The sequence below is a fragment of the Lactuca serriola genome, chromosome 7 (assembly GCF_051521515.1).
Source record: "Lactuca serriola cultivar US96UC23 chromosome 7, Lser_US96UC23_V15, whole genome shotgun sequence".
NCBI lineage: Eukaryota > Viridiplantae > Streptophyta > Magnoliopsida > Asterales > Asteraceae > Lactuca > Lactuca serriola.
In genome coordinates, this window is record NC_136414.1 from 72,789,271 (window position 1) to 72,808,306 (window position 19,036).

The 19,036-nt window shown below is 37.1% G+C and overlaps 2 protein-coding genes across 2 annotated transcripts; both read left to right on the plus strand.

Annotated features, from left to right (window-relative positions):
* The first annotated feature begins 4,588 nt into the window (after nt 1–4,588).
* On the plus strand, nt 4,589–6,017 carry LOC145063378 (large ribosomal subunit protein eL32z-like). Its single transcript, XM_079010984.1, has 4 exons — nt 4,589–4,721; nt 5,271–5,366; nt 5,481–5,662; nt 5,765–6,017. Exons 2-4 carry the CDS (start codon nt 5,277–5,279, stop codon nt 5,892–5,894), a joined length of 402 nt encoding a protein of 133 aa, XP_078867110.1. The 5' UTR covers nt 4,589–4,721; nt 5,271–5,276; the 3' UTR covers nt 5,895–6,017.
* A 6,714-nt stretch (nt 6,018–12,731) lies between these two features.
* Nucleotides 12,732–15,245, plus strand: MEF29 (Pentatricopeptide repeat (PPR) superfamily protein). The gene has a single exon (XM_079010889.1). It carries the CDS (start codon nt 12,774–12,776, stop codon nt 15,141–15,143), a length of 2,370 nt encoding a protein of 789 aa, XP_078867015.1. The 5' UTR covers nt 12,732–12,773; the 3' UTR covers nt 15,144–15,245.
* The last annotated feature ends 3,791 nt before the right edge of the window (nt 15,246–19,036 follow it).

A 19,036-nucleotide genomic window follows, 5' to 3' on the forward strand; every position in this document is an offset into this window, starting at 1 on the left:
CTAGATGACATAATCAACAACATCAACATCGAGGCCTCTCATCATGTTATCACACATCACCTATTACATCTACCCATGTTTTACCCCAACATTTTCGTAGATATAAAATACATATACATTTTAAATCATTGAAAACATGTATAACAATGTTCATCCAGCATATATAGCAAATATTCAGATAATATGCACACATAGCACGTAATTTATATAAAATACTTCATATCTATGTGTAAGCTAAAAGTAACTATGCACTCACCTGGTAAGGTGGTGACTCGGCACTCGGACAACACTTCGTTACTTCTTAAAACAATTTTTCCTTGACCAAAACCTAGTATTAATACCACTAGAGTTTAGTTTTAACGTTAATCGCGACTAATTAATAGTCTAGCTATTATTACTATTATATAAGCGTTAAATAACACTCAATATAACTCATAATAATAGCCCAAATAATTATTTTAAGGTCCTAATAATGTTACTATAATTAAATAAAAGCTATATTAAATATAGTATAGGCGTAACTCACTTACAGCGGGTTTTTATTAAAAACCGGGCTTTGCTGGAGCAGCGTTTCCGAGCCGAAAGCTTTTCTTCTCGGAGCCGTCGGGCGCTCCGGGGCTTTCTTCTCGTGATAGGGAGGTTCCCTAGACTTGGGAGGGGTTTAGGGAGGTTAGCGAGAAGTTAGAGAGAGAAAGAAAGGTTTGAAGGTGTGAGGAAATTATGAAGAGTTCATCTCTTATTTATAGGAATTGTATAGTAAAGTAGTCTCCAAGCTTCGTCCGTAACTTTTGCATACGAGCTCTGTTTTTGTCTGTCTTTTTACCGTTGAGTTCCTATTAATGAGATCTTCAACTCTCATTTAGACCTCGTTGGCTAATTCTCATTCTATCTTGGATTTACAAAACTATATCGAATTCGCCGCGCTCGAAAAGTAGAGACTAAGCTTCGTCCATATCTTTCGCATACAAGCTCTATTATCGACGTTCTTTATATCCACGCGTTGGTATTTACGAGTAATACAACTTTCATTTAGATCCCGTTGGCTAAAAATCGACCGATCTAAAATTCAGATTTCGGGCTGTGCACTATTATGCTAAATCTTAGAAAAATCATAACTTCCTCATACGAAGTCAGATTTGGGCGTTCTTTTTATCGATGTTCTTAGTTTAACATATTCTACGACTTTCGTTTAGAGCACTAAGGCTAAATCTCGCTCTATCGTAAATTCACTATTTACGCTTCCCGGTATCGTGCCGGTTCTGTTGCGAAACTTCGACGGGACATAACTTCTTCATTATAACTTGGATTTCGGTGTTCTTTATATCCCCGGAATCCTTGTTTCGACCACTACGACTTTATGTAGAGATATCGGGCTTATCTCACACTTTAATTTTGACGCTTATTTTTATTATTTATTAATTATACATTTATAATTAAATAATAAGCACATAAACATACATAATTCACATAATACTCAAATATTTCATCTTTATTTCTTCAAAAAGAGTTATAATAGTTGACTTAGACTATTACATTGAAAAATATGCTTAGCCCTGAAACCCGGGCGTTACAGTTCTTCTCAGGACCTTTTAGTGCTCCAGGACTCACTACTAAAACCTAAGAGGTGCTAGGGAAAGGAATAGAGGCTTTGGGGTGTTTGGGAGAGAAATGAATTATAAGGTATGAAGAAAAGAGCGTGAAATGAGCTCTATTTATAGCTGTCAGCGCTTGAGTACGCGAGGCGTACTCACGAATTACGTTGGGCGTAATGGGTAAACAACAATATGTTGGGTGTCCTTCGTGCTACGCTGGGTGTACTGCGTCTAGGTGTCACGATCTCGTTCCAGGCCGTGGGGAAGAAGTAGTGGCCCAGATCTTGCCACGTGTCACTCCGTGGTTTAATCCAAAAATTAATTATCTTCTAAAATCTGTAACTTTCGCATACGAACTCTGTTTTTGACGTTCTTTATATCCACACGTAGGTAGCGACGTGAACTACAACTTTCGTTTAGACTCTATCGGCTAATTTTGATATTATTTTTAAAGTTATATTTTAATAGACCTAGACAGTTAAAGTCCGTTAAAAATTTATAACTTTGTTATCCGACGTTCGTTTTCGGCTGTCTTTATATCATTGAGCTCCTATTAATAATCGATCGATCTAAAATTTGATTTTCAGGATGTATACTGGTACGCTGAATCTTAGAACAATCAAGGCTTCGTTTAACCAAGTCAGATTTGGACGTTCTCTATATGTACTTTCTTGGTTTAATGTCTACTATGAATTTTGTTTAGATCGCTAAGGCTAAAAATTATTTTGTCAAAAATTTACTTTTTACGATACGCGGAGCCGTGCCGGTTTAATCGCAAAACTTTGATGGGTCATAACTTCTTCGTTATAAGTCGGATTTCAATGTTCTTTAAATGTACGGATTTGGTTAAGGTTATTTATGCTGAATAATCTTCTATCAAAAAGTTATTTTTCACGGTTATTATCTTTAAATTGACTAGCCCGAATCTGCAGGCGTTACCAGGTGCAGTAAAGCGACCCTTTGGGACCTCTTCTTTTTGCCCTTATTTTGCACCTGCTAGTGCATAAAATTAGAGACAATTACAAGCTTCTTCTCCATTCTTGGTATCTATATGATGGGACTATCATTGGGGATGCAGAGGAGTCGGCTAGAGTGTTTAACATTATTTTGGGTGAACGGTCCAAACTTGGGTATTGAGTTGAATATTAAGAAAACGATGATTTTTTAATGGTAGGAAGCTTCATGCTGATTTATTCTCAACAAATATAAGGAGAGCGTCGTTGGGGGTGAAGCTCCTTTGGGGGGGGGGGGGGGGTTAGCAGAGACGCAGGGTTTATTAGCGGGTTGGCCATGAAGAGAGTTGTCAATGTTGTTGATTTGATGAGTCTTCTTCCACAACTATGTGACCCGCAAAGTGAGATCCTTTTGCTTCAATCATGTATATTGAAAAACTTTTATTTGGTTTAAGGACATGTCAACTTGTGCACATGGATGAGGCAACTTTGTTCTTTGACAAAGGATTGCGCGGGTCTATCGAGGATATGATGGTTTGTGGAGGCCCTCTTCTTTGGAGACATCTCGTGGCGTCTGGCTTCTTTACCTATTTGTTTTGGTGGTTTGGGCTTGTACTCAGCATACAAGGTTTCCACTTATGCACTTGTAGCCTTGAGGACCCAATCTTGGACTTTACAAGAGCACATCTTACATGAAAGTGACATATATGGTATGAAATGTGATTACCTCTGTGCTTTGACGCGTCTTCGCGATACGATTCTGGGATTAGACTACAATTCTAGGATTCGACTGTAGCGTATTCACTAATAAGGACACCCCCTAAATCCCAAAAAGCATTGGGATATGCCATTTTTAACAAAATCGTTAGATATATGAAAGTCGACTTGGACATGACTATTGGACAAAAAGCAATTTTTGAGTGTCTTCGAGCGCCTCATGCTCAAGATTTTCTGCTAACTATTCTTATTAATGGCCTCAACCAGCATATGTCTCTTGTGGAATACCATACTATCCCTTGATACAACCTCATGATTCCTCTATTCTCGATTTATGAGATATGCCCAGTTTTCCATAAGGCATGTTTGGACACTTTTGGAGAACATGTGTTTCATTGTAGAGAGATCCTTGACTCTAAATACCGACATGAAGTGGTTAGGGATGTTCTCTTTGATGTCTACCGGCCTACTGATATTTATGTGAAGATAGAAGTGCATGTGAACTTTTTGACGGACCCCATGGATGGAAGATCCACACTAAGTCTGCCTGACATTTTGGTCTTTGGATGGGTAGGAGAGAAACACACTTGGGTGGATCTTACTGGGGTCTCCTTTCTCGTTGGTTTGAGGAGCGGGGGTTTCACAACGGGACATGCTGCTTTGAAAGTCACCGCGTGCAAAGTGGCAAAGCACACAAATGCATGCATTCAAAACCAACATGTGTTAATACCTTTTGTATTTGATATCTTTGGTTTTCTTGCACCAGAGACGATGAAACTCCTTAACAGAGTCCAACAGGTCGTACATACCAATGTTATATTTCTTAGATTCATAACTGTTGTTTTCAAAAGAATTAGTTTTGTCATCCAGAAAAAACTTCGTCGATATGTATTGACTTTTTATCCATGTTCATGGATATATGTTTGACAAATTATTGCTTAAATAATTAAGTTCCGAATTAAATCAAACAATTTTTTTCTTTTCGTATTAATTTTTGAATTGTCTGATATGTTAGGACTCATCTTGGACCGTTCGGAACAGGTTAATATTTTTTTCAGAACAGGTTAATATTTTTTTAGGACCGGTCCCAATATTCTTCTTTTAACAAATCTTATTTTAACCTATTTCCATCCCGATCTGAAACCAATCTATTTATGCACCTCGAGTTTCAACACGTAGACTATAAAAGTTAAATAAAAAGACATTTTAAACAAAAAAAAACAACAACTATTTATTGGACAATAACCTTAAAAAAATTGTAGTTTGTCAAGGTGTAAAACCTATTCGTGTAAGTATGACATGAAAACTGGACCCAAACAGTGTAATATAGGACCCAAATATCAGGACTCAGCCCATTTACGATCACACACCCTTAAAACCCTAAAAAAATTTCCAAGGCGTAGGAGTTACCTGTCGCCATTACTCCATCGTCGTCTTCACAGCACTAACTCAACAACAGGTTTGAAAGCTTCCATCTTTTATTAGTCATTTGATCTCGAACATACATACACACAATTGTTTAATTGCAACTGTTTTTATTTATTTATTTATTATTATTATTTTTTTAATTTAGTACGATAATTCTTGAATCAGGGCTTTGTCTGTGCCCTTTCTTTTCTTCTTCTTGTACAATTTAGCACAATAGTCGTTGAATTAGGCGTTTACATAACCTCAAGCTTAACCAAAATTCACTGTTTTTAAGGTTTAATGCTCTTCATTTTAGTGTCTCCGATGTACGGTTTACATGCTTCAACATTTATGGTTCAACAATTCAAGTGTGCTTCATTTAATTTGCGAAAATTATTGCACACTCATATGTAATCTGAACGCTAATTGATTCTTTAAAGAAGGAAGAAAATGCCTAATTATCATAGAAATCTATCACAATAGTGATGATCAGGTGAACAAATCGCATCATTAAGTTGAAGTCGAATGCCTCGTAACATTTACAAATTGATTTAACTTTCAAAAGTAGACAATTAACCATCTTTCTTTATCTTATTTGAAGAACACAATGGCTGTTCCTAAGCTGGATAAGAAGATTGTCAAGAAGAGAGTCAAGAAATTCAAAAGGCCACACAGTGACTGGAAAATCTGCGTTAAGGTATGTATTTGTAGAATCATCTGATTATACTAAATGCAAAAGAAAGACATTTTTCTTTCAAATGGTTTCAAAAACTTGTTTATTGCCTTGAAATTTATAATCTTTTTGTTGCAGGAAAACTGGCGTAGACCCAAGGGTATTGATTCAAGGGTTAGGAGGAAGTTTAAAGGAGTAACTCTTATGCCCAATATTGGTTATGGATCCGATAAAAAAACTCGCCACTATCTTCCAAATGGCTTCAAAAAGTTTGTTGTTCACAATGCAAAAGAATTGGAAGTCCTCATGATGCACAATAGGTACTTTTACTTTGACTAATATGCTTTCCTTTTTGTAATAATCAAATGTGTAAAATACCCTTTTAATAATGTTATATGTAAACTTATGTTGATTTGATTTAGGACATATTGTGCTGAAATTGCACACAATGTATCTACAAGAAAAAGGAAGGATATAGTGGAAAAAGCAGCACAGTTGGATATTGTGGTTACTAACAAATTAGCAAGGTTGAGGAGCCAAGAAGACGAGTAAAACTATTGCTTATATTTGTTCTTATAAGTTGTGTTGGGTTGGGTGTTTTGTGGGATTTTGAGAAATTTAAGAACATGTTTAAATCTGGTTTAAATCTATTGAATCTTGTTTTTTTTGTTAAAATTTGTCTTAAAGTTATCATTAATGACACTAACACGAAGAAATAGTCTTGAAAGACGAGGTTGACTGTGGGATGGTGAGTTTATGGTCTAGATGAATGTAAATGTCAATCATGTGAAGTGGCCAAAATAGAAGGGAATTCTAAATAGAAATCAAATTCAAAGAAGAAATGCTTAAAGTTATTACTTATTAGTTATAATGAAATATAAGAGATATGAAGAATGCACTTCAATGCTTGTGCAAGTAGTTATGATGAAAGTATAATGCTTAAATATGTAACGTGACAATGGTTGGAATTAAGAATGAAATCCTTAAGCAGATGGGTCCATGAAGCAATTTTAAAGTAGCATAAATTGGTATATGAAGTGTGTCTCAGTGATAAGATTTGCTTCAGAGTTGATGTATTGCTAATGTTTTGGCAAAGCACCATGAAATAACTAGAGTTGGTACATATACATATTTATGATTGGTTAACGTGTGTGAGACACTTCTAATAATGACAAGGATAGATAATCTGAATAATAGTATGATTTACTCGCATGTAACAAATTTTAGTTATGTTGGGTTTGTTGCTTGATTTGAAGAAGAGACAAAAATGAATCAACTTAGTATAGGATATGTGGAATAACACTCCAAACATGAATCAAATTGATAAGTTCGACTCGTTGCGAAGAGTTATATTTAGCCTTAAGAAATTGATTATGAGGAAACATTTTCGCCAATAGTAATAATAAAATCTATTTAGGATATTGCTTCCCATAACAACATTTCATGCTTATAAAATATGACAAATGGATGTAAAAACCGTGTTCTTTAACATAAATTTGACAGAGATGTGTATAAGGCACAACCATAAGATTTTGTACAGTCCACATATTTAAATAAAATATTTAAGCTTGAGAAGTCAATTTATGAACTTAAACAAGCATCTAACAGCTGAAATCTTTGCTTCGATGAGAAAGTCAAAGAGTTTGATTTTTCAAGAAACGACCATGAGTCATGTGTGTATGTTAGAGCTAGTGGGAGTCTTGTTGTTTCCCTTATTATGTATGTTGATGATATATATTACTCATATGAAACGATGACCCAACTTTACAAAGTGTAAAAACTTGGTTTGGGAAATGTTTCCTAATAAAGAGTTGGGAGATGCAACATACATACTAGGTATAAAAACCTATAGGGATGGATCTAGGTGACTCACTGGATTGAGCCAACATACATGTATAGATAAAAACTAGAAGAAATTCAAGATGCAAGACTCTAAGAAAGGGTTTGTGCCTATGCAACATGGTGTGACATTGAGCATATATTAGTGTCCAAGCTCTAGTGATGAACTAGAGAAAATGAGTCGAGTCTCATATACTTCTGCTATATGATCGATCATGTACACCATGATATATACTAGGCCTAGTATATCGTGTTCCTTGAGTATGACGAGTCGTTATAAGGTCAACCCTGGTGAAAATAATTGGATCGCAGTCAAGAACATTCTTAAGTATCCAAGGAAGATGAATGGTATGTTCTTGGTCTGTGGTAATATGGAGGAGCTCAGTGTAAAGGCTTATATTGATGCTAGTTTCTAGGTCGATAGAGATGATTCTCGATCACAATTTGGATTCGTGTTCTTGATGAATGGGGGGACCAGTAGCATGGAGAAGTTCCAACCAAGATAAAGTGGCGGATTCTACGACAAAGTCTAATTATATTGCAGCTGATGAAGCTGTAAAGGAGGCTATGTAACTAAAGAAGTTCATCACTGATCTCAGTATTTTCCTAGCATTGATGGTTATGTTGAGATCTTCTGTGATAATGAAGGTGAAGTCACCTTAACTAAAGAACCCATATCGTATAAGCGCTCAAGACATATACTGAGAAAGTACCACTATCTCAAGAGCTTGTTTAAGGAGACCCCATAGTGAGCAGGGTATCATCATAAGAGAACCTTGCCTACCCATTCACCAAACCATTATCACAAACCAAACATAATTGTCATACCAGATTGATATTCATTAGAGTTGCTAGTGGATTGGTCTGATTGTTTTTGTTTAGTTTTGAATTATTTTGGAACTTATATAATGTAAATTATATCTAACATGATGGTTATTATGTGGAGACTTAATAATATGCCATATTGCAATCATTTTCATTAATTTATCATTATGCTCCTTTCACATGTTTTAACCAGCTTCCATAATATTAATTTACTCACTCCTCCACACTTGGTCATACTTCTGTAATTAATTAGTGATTTAAGATTGCCATGAAGTATTGTAGAATATCCATGGAGATGAATATAACAAGGAGATGCGACTAATGCTCATGGGGTACTTAATGAAGATTAAGTATTGGAGTAACCCACATTTAAAGATTAATTCATGGAAATTGTCACAACTAAGATGTTAATATTCTTCAAATAGAGATGCATGCGACTTTTGTTCAACAGTCTGTTGCTTTGGTATTCTCCAAAGTAGTTCAACAGTTATGCTTTGGTATTCTTCAACAGTCTGTTATGTTAATATATTATATTCTTCAAACTATTTACACATTGTTCAAAAAATGATCAGAGTCAAGGTATTCTCAAAACATCAGAGTAATTTGTAAACATTCATTGCAGGATAAATCTTCAGGGGATGTAGTGCAATCAAGTCGGACCATTCCTTTTGAAAACTGAAGTACATGAAACCATAAACATAAAACTATAAGCACAAAGCTTAGTGAGTTCCCCAAAGTGCCACACACAACCAAACAATTATACATATTGCATGTTGGGTCCACAACCTCCTAGTTAGATTACCCTGGCCCATAACCTCCCGGTTGGATTGCAATATATACTACATACTAGGTCCACAACCTCCGGTTGGATTACCCTGACCCACAACCTCTCGGTTGGATTGACATACATATTGCAACTGGGTTCACAACCTCCTGGTTGGATTATCCTGACCTACAACGTCCCGATTGGATTGCCACTCTAACCCACAATCTCCTAATGGATTGCCCCAGGTTTGTTGGCTTACAGCATAAAGTAGTACAACCTCAACCCAACCACACTATATAACAGATAAACATATAACTAGCAAGTACAAGTAATCATACATATCTACAAATCTAACATATAATTTGTTGGGTTTTGAGCACTTTAACACTCCTATGGTGCACATGTAACCCTAGATGCTTTGGATCTAAGTTTTCTCTAATTATACATACAATTTCAATTTTCCAAAGCATACATCCTAACTAGCATGTCATTGAAGATATACAACATAAAACCAAGTTAGATGAATACCTCTTGATATAGCTAATAGTTATTGGCCTTTAAAAGCTTTAACACCTCAAATGTGATGCCTCTAATGTGTCACAAACACCGAATGCAAGAGGAGGCTTATGAGAAGTGGCTAGATATCACCAAAATCGGTTATGGTTCTTCACAAGAATGTATGAACCGATTTTAGGGTTTAAGGGGTTGCTTTTATAGTGTGGCAAAGACTAGGGTTACATCCATGCAAACCCTAATTCACCATGACCCTTCATATTTCTTAGGCCCTTTTGGTTTAAACCTTCATGGACTATCATATAGGTTTAGCCCATCCTAATCAACTATGGATCATTATCCCATACTATAAGTATTACTGATTTACTTAATCAGTCCCCGTAAATTTAATCAGTCTCTTTTGATCACTAAAATAATTCCAAATCAAATTTTGATCAATACTAATTAAATGATACGATTTATCAATTAATATATATACTTATAATATATTAATAAATCACAAATAACCACTTCTTCAAAAGTCCATCCTATCAAATTGCTCTGGTGACGGCAACCCAAAATGACCATGCTACTATCGGGTCAAGTACATACCAGTTATAGTTATGGGCTTAGACACATAATCCAACATAATCAACATAGCATCATCCTATACAGTGTTGTAAAACTTGGCTAACTCGGGTGAATACTCAGCCGAATACTCGGAATCAGCCTCTTATCGATGTGAGTTAAGCCAACTCGGTGAAATAACTCGGAAATTGGTCAAAATCTATAAAAATCATACCAAATCGGTCAAACTCAGCCGAGTACTCAGACCAACTCGGTGAGACTCGGGCAACTCGGTCAAGCTCGATCAAAGGGCTAAAACTGTCATAAAAAGAGAAAAAAATCAAGAATTTGAACATTAATATGTATAATACACTTAATCATTTATTATTTAACACACACATATGTGATTATTTTATTATTTAACACACACGAAGTGAGACAATTGTGTATATTCTAGTTTTTATGTATTGACATGTATCTAATTTTGTTATATACTTCAATCAACTTATGGTTTAACTTATGATTTTGACATGTATAATTTCCATAAAAATATTTCTACATGAATTACCAAATCCGATTCCTCCTGAGTACTTGCTACTCGGCAGTCAACCGAGTAAGTACCGAGTAACGAGTTCTACAACCTTGATCCTATATACCAGGATATATAACCTAGCGGGCTGACATTGGTGCCTTCGACCCACGAGTACAACAAGGAGAAACTCACCTGAAATGAAGAACCCATAACACTGTGACAAGTTTCCCTTCTGCAACGATTCTTCCCACGAGCCCTCTATCACCAAATCATGGAAGAATCTTAGTCAACAACCCAAATCATTCAAGTTTGATCTAAAGTCAAGCTGGTCAAAAAGTCAGCAGTCAATGAAAGTCAACAATTTAAACCGCCCCTAATGACATGACCATCTATGGCTCACGTCGTGAGCCACTAAGGGACAAAATAGTTGAGGCGCATGATCCTCACGATGTGACATGCAAAGCCTCACGTCGTGAAATCAGTATGAATGACATTTTGATCCATAAACTTCTTAATCAATTAAGCCACTAATCCATCTTTTCCAGAAGGCTTCCTAACACCCCAAGGGTCATAAAAATTGATGGTTTAAGGTCTTGCATGTCCAATACAAGACTTGAGCACAAACTAGGGCATTCATGAAGAAAAAGGGGATCAAATCTCAAGTATGAACTTAAACATCATCCAGACTTTAGAACCATTACATATAATCACCAAGGGACTCTAAGGACCTATAAAGTTGCTAACTTTATGGAGTCCGAACACTCTAACTCTTATTGCCATGGATAAACATGCATAAATCCTTAGATCTAACAACAAGGAATCAAAAATCTTGAATCTCGGTAACTCACAATGGTCCAAAGATGTTGCTAGAGGTTGCAAAAGGAACTTCCAAGTTGAATCTATACTCCAATGGTTTTCTCTTTTTCTTTAAGCCATCAAAACTCCACCAAAAGCTCAAAAATCACAAAGAGAGGCTAGGGTTAGGTTTTTTCTGTGCTTAGGGACGAAGGAGGCTATTGAGGAACCTTAAAATGAAGTTTACGAGGTTTAAATACGAAGGAAACCTTAAAAGATCATGGGCTTGGACTGCAGCCCATCTTACATCGTAAGCTCCTATTGCTCACGCCGTGAGCTCAGTCTAAATCAACATTCTCATTTAATCTCTTGTCACATTGTGACCTTTTTATGGTAATGTCGTAACACTTGGTTTTACCCCCAAACAAAGCCTTTGACCCTTTGAAATCCTAAACCAATCGGTTTTGAAAACCGGGTGTTACACTAAAAAGTAAGGATATATTACTATTATAGTGTCATTGTTTAGAATTCATTATTGTTACACAAAAGCATGGTGAATGCCAAAATATGCAATATATATAAACTGTAGTCAAGTAACATCCATTCGTGCATGTTCAAAGACTACCAAAAGTTCCATACCTAAACCATTACACCGACAAGCACCAAAACTATACAACACTTGTAATTACTAAGCACACTTCCCAAACCTCACATCCCTACCCCTTTCTACTATTCCGTGGGAATAATAATGCCGAAAAAAAGAGCATAAATGACATCGATGACCAAAACGTGTATGACTACAATTTTGTTTTCAGCTGACTCAATTTACTCCTCAAGACAATCAACTTGGCTTCAAAGAGCTCCTCATCCTTCACCATTGCCAAATCCATCTCTTTAAACTTTAGTTCTGTACGACCTGACCCCTATGATCCTCCCTTTTGTTAAGGTCACATTTCAGTCCAAACATCATATACCTATAACGTTCTTTCTCAATAAGATGGTTAATCCATCGAAAGTAACCCTTATAAAACTTAGGGTTAGGGTTTCCAAGATTTCAGAGTTTTGTGTCGATTCTCCAACATTACAAAAATTAAAAATCTTGAACAAGAAATATACCATTGGATTAGGAGAATTTTAGAACTTCCTTTCATGGCTAGGGGTTAGGGATGGTGCACAATATTCTTTTCTTTACTTGGAACAATAAATTTCACAACAATATTACAAGGTTTGATTTGTTTTGACTGCTATTATTGAAATTTTGTGTGGATGATGACATTCTTTCTTATCTGAATCGGTACATCAAAGATATAAGCATGGACAGAGCTTTATTAGAGCGAGGCCCCCCTACTCCCTGATTTTTTTGTAACAAATAGACTCTTATACTTTCATTTTATATATATTAGACCAAAAAATATAAAATTTTGACAATGCCCGACACTCAACGATTTTTATACATATTATACCCCCCTCTCCACAAAAAAATAAAAATAAAAATAAAAATAAAAAAATAAAATCATATGTTGGCCTAACGGGCTACTTTTGTAATTTACGTTTGCTTTAAATATTTCCCTACTTGAACCACCAGTTCCCCCGCCAAACGCCAAACCAAAAACCGATGATTTGCAGAGCCGTAGCAAAACGTGATCGAAACTTCTTTCTAAAGCTGATTGGAAACGCCGCCACGCAATCCCATCTCCGTCAAACCCATGCCCAAATCATCCTCAACGGCCTACAGTCCGACTTAGCCACTGTCACAAAGCTCATTCAAAAACTCTCCGATCTCGGCGCCATCTCCGATGCAACCCTAATCGGTTCGACATTTCCAAACCCCGATATTTTTCTCTACAATGTTATCATCAGAGAATTCTCTTGTAACAACTGCCATTCAAATTCACTCTCCATCTACCGTCAACTCCGCCTAAACACTGCTCTTAAACCGGATAGTTTTACTTACGCGTTTGTTATCTCCGCCGCATCAAAACTTTTGTGTAGCAAATTAGGATCATCCCTTCATGGGCATGCGATTGTTGGTGGAGCTGGATCTGATTTATTTGTTTCGTCCACCATTGTAAACATGTACTTGAATTTCGGGAAGGTGGGGTATGCCTACAAGGTGTTCGATGGAATTCCTGAACCAGATACTGTGTTGTGTAACACTATGATATCAGGGTCAGTCGACAATGGCTGTCTTGACGAGTCAATATCCATCTTTAAAGACATGATTCTCAGAAGAACTCGGTTTGATTCCACCACTTTCTCATCTGTTCTCAAAGCTGCTGCTGAACTTCAGGAGCTAAAACTGGGAATGGCGATTGAGTGTTTATCAATTAAGCTTGGATTCCATTCCCATCTTCATGTTCTTACAGGTTTAATCTCCTTGTATGGAAAATGTCGAGATATCTCAACAGCAAAGCATTTGTTTCAACAGATCAAACACCCAGACATAATCGCTTACAACGCTATGATTTCTGCATTCAGTTGTAATCAAGAAATGGAATACGCCATTAATCTCTTCAAAGAATTATCATCTTCACAACACAAAGTCAATTCAAGCACCCTGGTAGGTTTAATTCCTGTCTCTCATCCCTTTCCTCATTCAACACTTACAACCACAATCCATAGTTTTTGCATCAAACACAATTTCCTTTCCCAAACTTCTGTTTCAACAGCACTAATCACTGTTTACACTCGCCTCAATGAGATCAATCCTGCAAGAAAACTATTTGATGAATCCAAACATAAATCATTAGCAGAATGGAACGCTATGATCTCTGGTTATGCCCAAAATGGAGTAACAGATAAAGCAATTTCCCTCTTCAAAGAAATGCAAAACCTCAAAATCCCCCCAAATCCCACAACAATCACCACCACTCTTTCAGCATGCGCTCAAATTGGTGCCCTAACTTTAGGCAAATGGGTTCATGATTTAGCAAAGAAATACAACTTCATCTCCAATATTTACGTCTCAACTGCTTTAATTGACATGTATGCCAAATGTGGAAGCATAAAAGAAGCACGCCAAGTGTTCGATAAAATGCAAGACAAAAACACAGTCACATGGAATGCCATGATCTCAGGCTATGGTCTACATGGACATGCCCATGAAGCCCTAAATATTTTTAACAAAATGTTAGATTCAAAAATACCCATAACACGTGTCACATTTGTTAACATTCTATACTCTTGTAGTCATGGTGGATTAGTAAAAGAAGGAGAAAACATTTTCCAAACCATGGGTTCAGGTTCGGGTTCGACCCATGGGTTTGACCCGTTACCCGAGCATTACGCGTGCATGGTTGACTTATATGGTAGAGCCGGAGACTTACAAAAGGCGTATGATTTTATTAAAAAAATGCCAATTGAACCGGGTCCCGCAGTATGGGGTGCACTTCTTAGTGGTTGTAAGACTCATAAGAACATGGATTTAGCAAAATTAGCATCTGATAAATTATTCGAATTAGACCCTGAAAATGTAGGATACCATGTGTTGCTTTCCAATATATACACTGCTGACAAGAATTTTAACGAAGCCGCTTCGATTAGAAAAATGGTGAAGAATCGGAACCTTGGAAAAACACCTGGGTGTACTTTAATAGAAATTGATAAAATCCCACATGTGTTTACATCTGGACAACAATTTCATGAACAAATTGATGGAATTTATAGGATGTTGGAGAAGTTGATGGGGAAGATGAAGGAGGTTGGGTTTTGTACGGATACTGTGACTGCATTGCATGATGTCGAAGAGGAGGAGAAGGAGTTGATGGTGAATGTTCATAGTGAGAAGTTAGCGATTGCTTTTGGAGTTATGAATTTGGAAATTGGAGAGGAAATTAGGATTATTAAAAACCTTAGAGTTTGTTTAGATTGTCATAATTTTACTAAGTTTGTGTCGAAGATTACCGAAAGAGTTATTGTTGTTAGGGATGCGAATCGGTTTCATCATTTTAAAGACGGTGAGTGTTCTTGTGGAGATTATTGGTGAGGAAATTGTGTTTAGGGAACTGATTCGTCTTTATATATGTTGGAGTTTTCTGTGTATTGTCAAAGATTGTTTTTATTGAAAAATAAAATGAAATTAAACTCATTCATTTTCTCATTTTGGGTCTTAGTTGTGATCATAAATACTTCTAAACATGATTAACCCTTTAACTAAAAGCTAATTACAAAACCAATGATAAAGTATGAGAGATTCTTGATTAACTTTTTAGAATGGGTTGAAACGTTTTAGAAAATGGAATAAAAAAATGACCTAAACAGGAGCTGTGTTATCGCCTAGTGACTATCTTTTCACATTTATCACGAAATAAACATCCATACGCAAAATATGATTTTGTGAATAATAATCAGGGTTTTGTAACCACTTTGTGATTTTCCTTTAGTTTAAAATTTTATTTGCATTTCGCAAATTTTGCAAAATCATTTCAATTTTGGGAAGCATAACTTAGAATCCTGGATTGTATTTTGTACAAAAGAAATAAAGGGTCCAACATGTTTGTTTGGCTTCGTTTATCCATTCTTAGGCCTGACAATTCTCGATACGACCCGCGACATGATACAAAATAAACGGGTTTGGGTTGAGTTTTTCAACCCGTCAACCCGCCAACCCACCAACCTATCAACCCGTTTATTAAACATGTCATATATGAGTTTCTCAAAAAATATACCGGTTGACCTGTCAAGCCGTTTAGAATTTTAATAAAAAAAATTATATATTTTTTAAATGTATTAAGTATTATACACTATACAGTTTATACTTTATAGTAGGATAGGATACCCGGCACCATTGACCATTTAACATTTGGCGTTTACACTAAATAATCTCAGTATCTCACAAACAAAATTGAATAAGCCCTCTCTTGTTGTCCCCTCTATGATGAACGACATAACGAACTCACAAAGAACAACGACATGAATGATTGAATCATTATCGAACGATGTTGACGCCTGAACGTGAACAATGGATGCACAGTAGGCAATCGATTTGCTGCGATCCAACCCACAGACACACGAACCCAAATCTGGCCCACGATCCCGCCAACCTGTGAACCCTTATAAATAAGTGGGTTGACGGATCATATATGAGTTTATGTTCCAAACCTGCCAACTCGTGACCTGTATAGTTAAATGGGTCGTGTTAGGGTTGGTATATTTTGACCTGCCAACCCGAACATGACACGATTGCCAGACCTAATCCATTCCCCTACCCTTTCTCTTCGATTACTTTTTCAACATGTTGCACCCGGAATACAACAACATTCATGCACTCTTGGGCGGCCTTAGTGTGTTCTTCAAGGTCGTTGATATGTTGTTTCTTCCAATCAAACATCATCAGTGGTAATCATCGAATCCAATAAAGGTCCTAGTCATTTATGTTTATAGGAAGAGTTTATGGCCATTGTTTTGCAACATTCTAAAAATACTGATAAAATTTTTCGTTTTTAAATCATCCAATTCATACATCAAGTGTTCCAAAACCAATCATGATAAAAATGTATTTCAAGATCAGAGTAAAACAATAGTCAATAATGCGGAAAATCATAGGGAACTGTTGTGTAGTCAAGCCGGACCCTTCCCTTTATAACCGGAAGTATATGAAAATGTTGAGCCACAAAACCATAAGCATAAAGCTTAGTGAGTTCCCTAAAATACCGCATACTATAAAATAGGCCCAACCTAACATACAATGGGCCCAACCCAACATACAAATGGGCCCATCCCAGCATACCAACAGGCCTATCATAACATACAAACGGGCCCAACCCACATACAAGTGATCCCGACCCAACATACCAATGTAAGAGTCGCAGAGACATCTAACATCGTACACGGTATAGTGAGAAGACTCACATGTCTCATGAAGTCAGCTAAAAACACAACTTAATGCCACAGAAATGGTGCTATCCCACATCTATCAAATCAAACAAGGTCCCTCCTTAGTCTAACCTCTAAAACTTGCCAATTTTGACCAGAAGTCAAACCAGGTCAACAGTCAACATTTCCATTAACTGACCCTCATGTCGTGACCCACCCATGGTCATGTTGTGGGAAATGAACTCAACCCGGTCCCAAATCAGTCACAATTCAACTCAGTCTCAGCTCAACTCAGTCTTGATCCAAACCATCATCACAGCATGAGGTATAAATCATTACATCGTGACAAAATCAGCCCAGATTAATCGGGACAATAAGGGCGTAACGTCGTGAAACTGGTTTCTTAACTTAATGGATTCAACTCTCAATCCATTACACCATTTATCCAATCTTTCTAGAAAGCCTCATAACGTCCAACATCACCTAAATATCGATGCTTTTTAGCCATGGATGCCCATTATGAGTCAAAGGCCCCAACTAGGTGAAACATGAAGAACTAACACCAAATATCACACACATGGGTCCAATACACAATCAAATTCTAGATATGAACCATATATCACCCAAAGGACCTCAAGGATCCATATAATTGCTAACTTTATGGAATCCTACCATTCCAACTATCTGATATTTGAAGAAAATGGGACAAAACCTTAGATTTAGCAACCTAGCATAAGAAAGTTTAGATGCTGGACACTTATAAGGGTCCAAAAATGCCCAAAATGAAGTCCAAACTAGCCAAGATGCACATAATGCTACACAAGCCTTCTTCTTCCTTCAAAAACAACCACAAGTACCAAAATGAGATCAACAATGGAGGAAAGGGGTTAGGTTTTCTTGTATAGGTTTGGAGGTGATGGAGGATGAGGGTGGAGGAAACACTAGCCCCTCACTTTCTTTAAATCGGGTCCAATCCGAAATTAGGGTTTGGGATTTGATCACGTATCACGTCATGACTCACATAGCTTTACGTCGTGACATTAGAATGATCCTTCCCCCATAAAGCGGCCATTTCACGATGTGACGGTGCTTCCCTCACATCATCACCCACCCATAACTCATAATTTGCTTCAAATTCCATACCTCAATGATCTGAATGTTGCAAATCTCCCCCAATTGAATCAGACTTCGTCCTCAAAGTCAACTGTCACAAACAACTCGGGATAATGCTCCGTCATCTCCTCCTTGGGTTACCAAGTCCACTCAAAACCCTTCCGGTGCTGCCATTGCACCTTCACTAGGACTAGTTCCTTGTTGCGCAAGGTCTTCGTCTTCCTATCGAGAATCGCGATCAGACTCTCTACAAAATTCAGATGCTCGTCGACCAGAATGTCGTAAAAAGGAACCACTACGGTATCATCATCCAAACACTTCTACAGCCGAGAGACATAAAAAATGTTATGGATCTAGCTGAGCTCATCAGGAAGATCCAACTGATACACTACCTTGACCACCCAAGCGATAATCCTGAAGAGACCAATATACCTGGGGGCCCAAATTGCCCCACTTCTAGAACTGGGTGACACCTTTCCAAGGTGACACCTTTAGAAGCACAAAATCTCCAACCTAAATTTCAGGTCTTAATGTTGTCGGTCAGCATAGCTCTTATGGCGACTCTGCATGGTCTGCAACCGACTGCATACCTGTTGTATCAACTCAGTGGTCCTGAGTACTACCTCAGTACTCCTCATAACTCGATGCCCAACTTCACCCCAACAAACTGAGGTCCGACATTTCCTCTCATAAAGCATCTCGAAAGGAGATCGATCAATACTGACATGGTAACTATTATTATAGGAGAACTCGACTAATGAAAGATAAGTATCCCATATTCTGCCAAAATCTATCACACAAGCCCTCAACATATCCTCGAGTGTCTGAATAGTCTGCTCACTCTGTCTGTCAGTTTGAGGGTGTTATATCGTACTGAAAAGTAACTGAAGGCCCAAACCATTATGCCGTGTTGAACGACTACCTCTTTGATGTAAATGTCAGCCAACTTCT

Excerpts from the sequence above, each read along its gene's own strand:
- LOC145063378 (XM_079010984.1), top strand. The coding sequence starts at position 5,277 with ATGGCTGTTCCTAAGCTGGATAAGAAGATTGTCAAGAAGAGAGTCAAG. Across the intron at positions 5,367-5,480 it reads ACTGGAAAATCTGCGTTAAG|GAAAACTGGCGTAGACCCAA; the intron begins GTATGTATTTGT and ends TTTTTGTTGCAG. Across the intron at positions 5,663-5,764 it reads GTCCTCATGATGCACAATAG|GACATATTGTGCTGAAATTG; the intron begins GTACTTTTACTT and ends GATTTGATTTAG.
- MEF29 (XM_079010889.1), top strand. The coding sequence starts at position 12,774 with ATGATTTGCAGAGCCGTAGCAAAACGTGATCGAAACTTCTTTCTAAAG.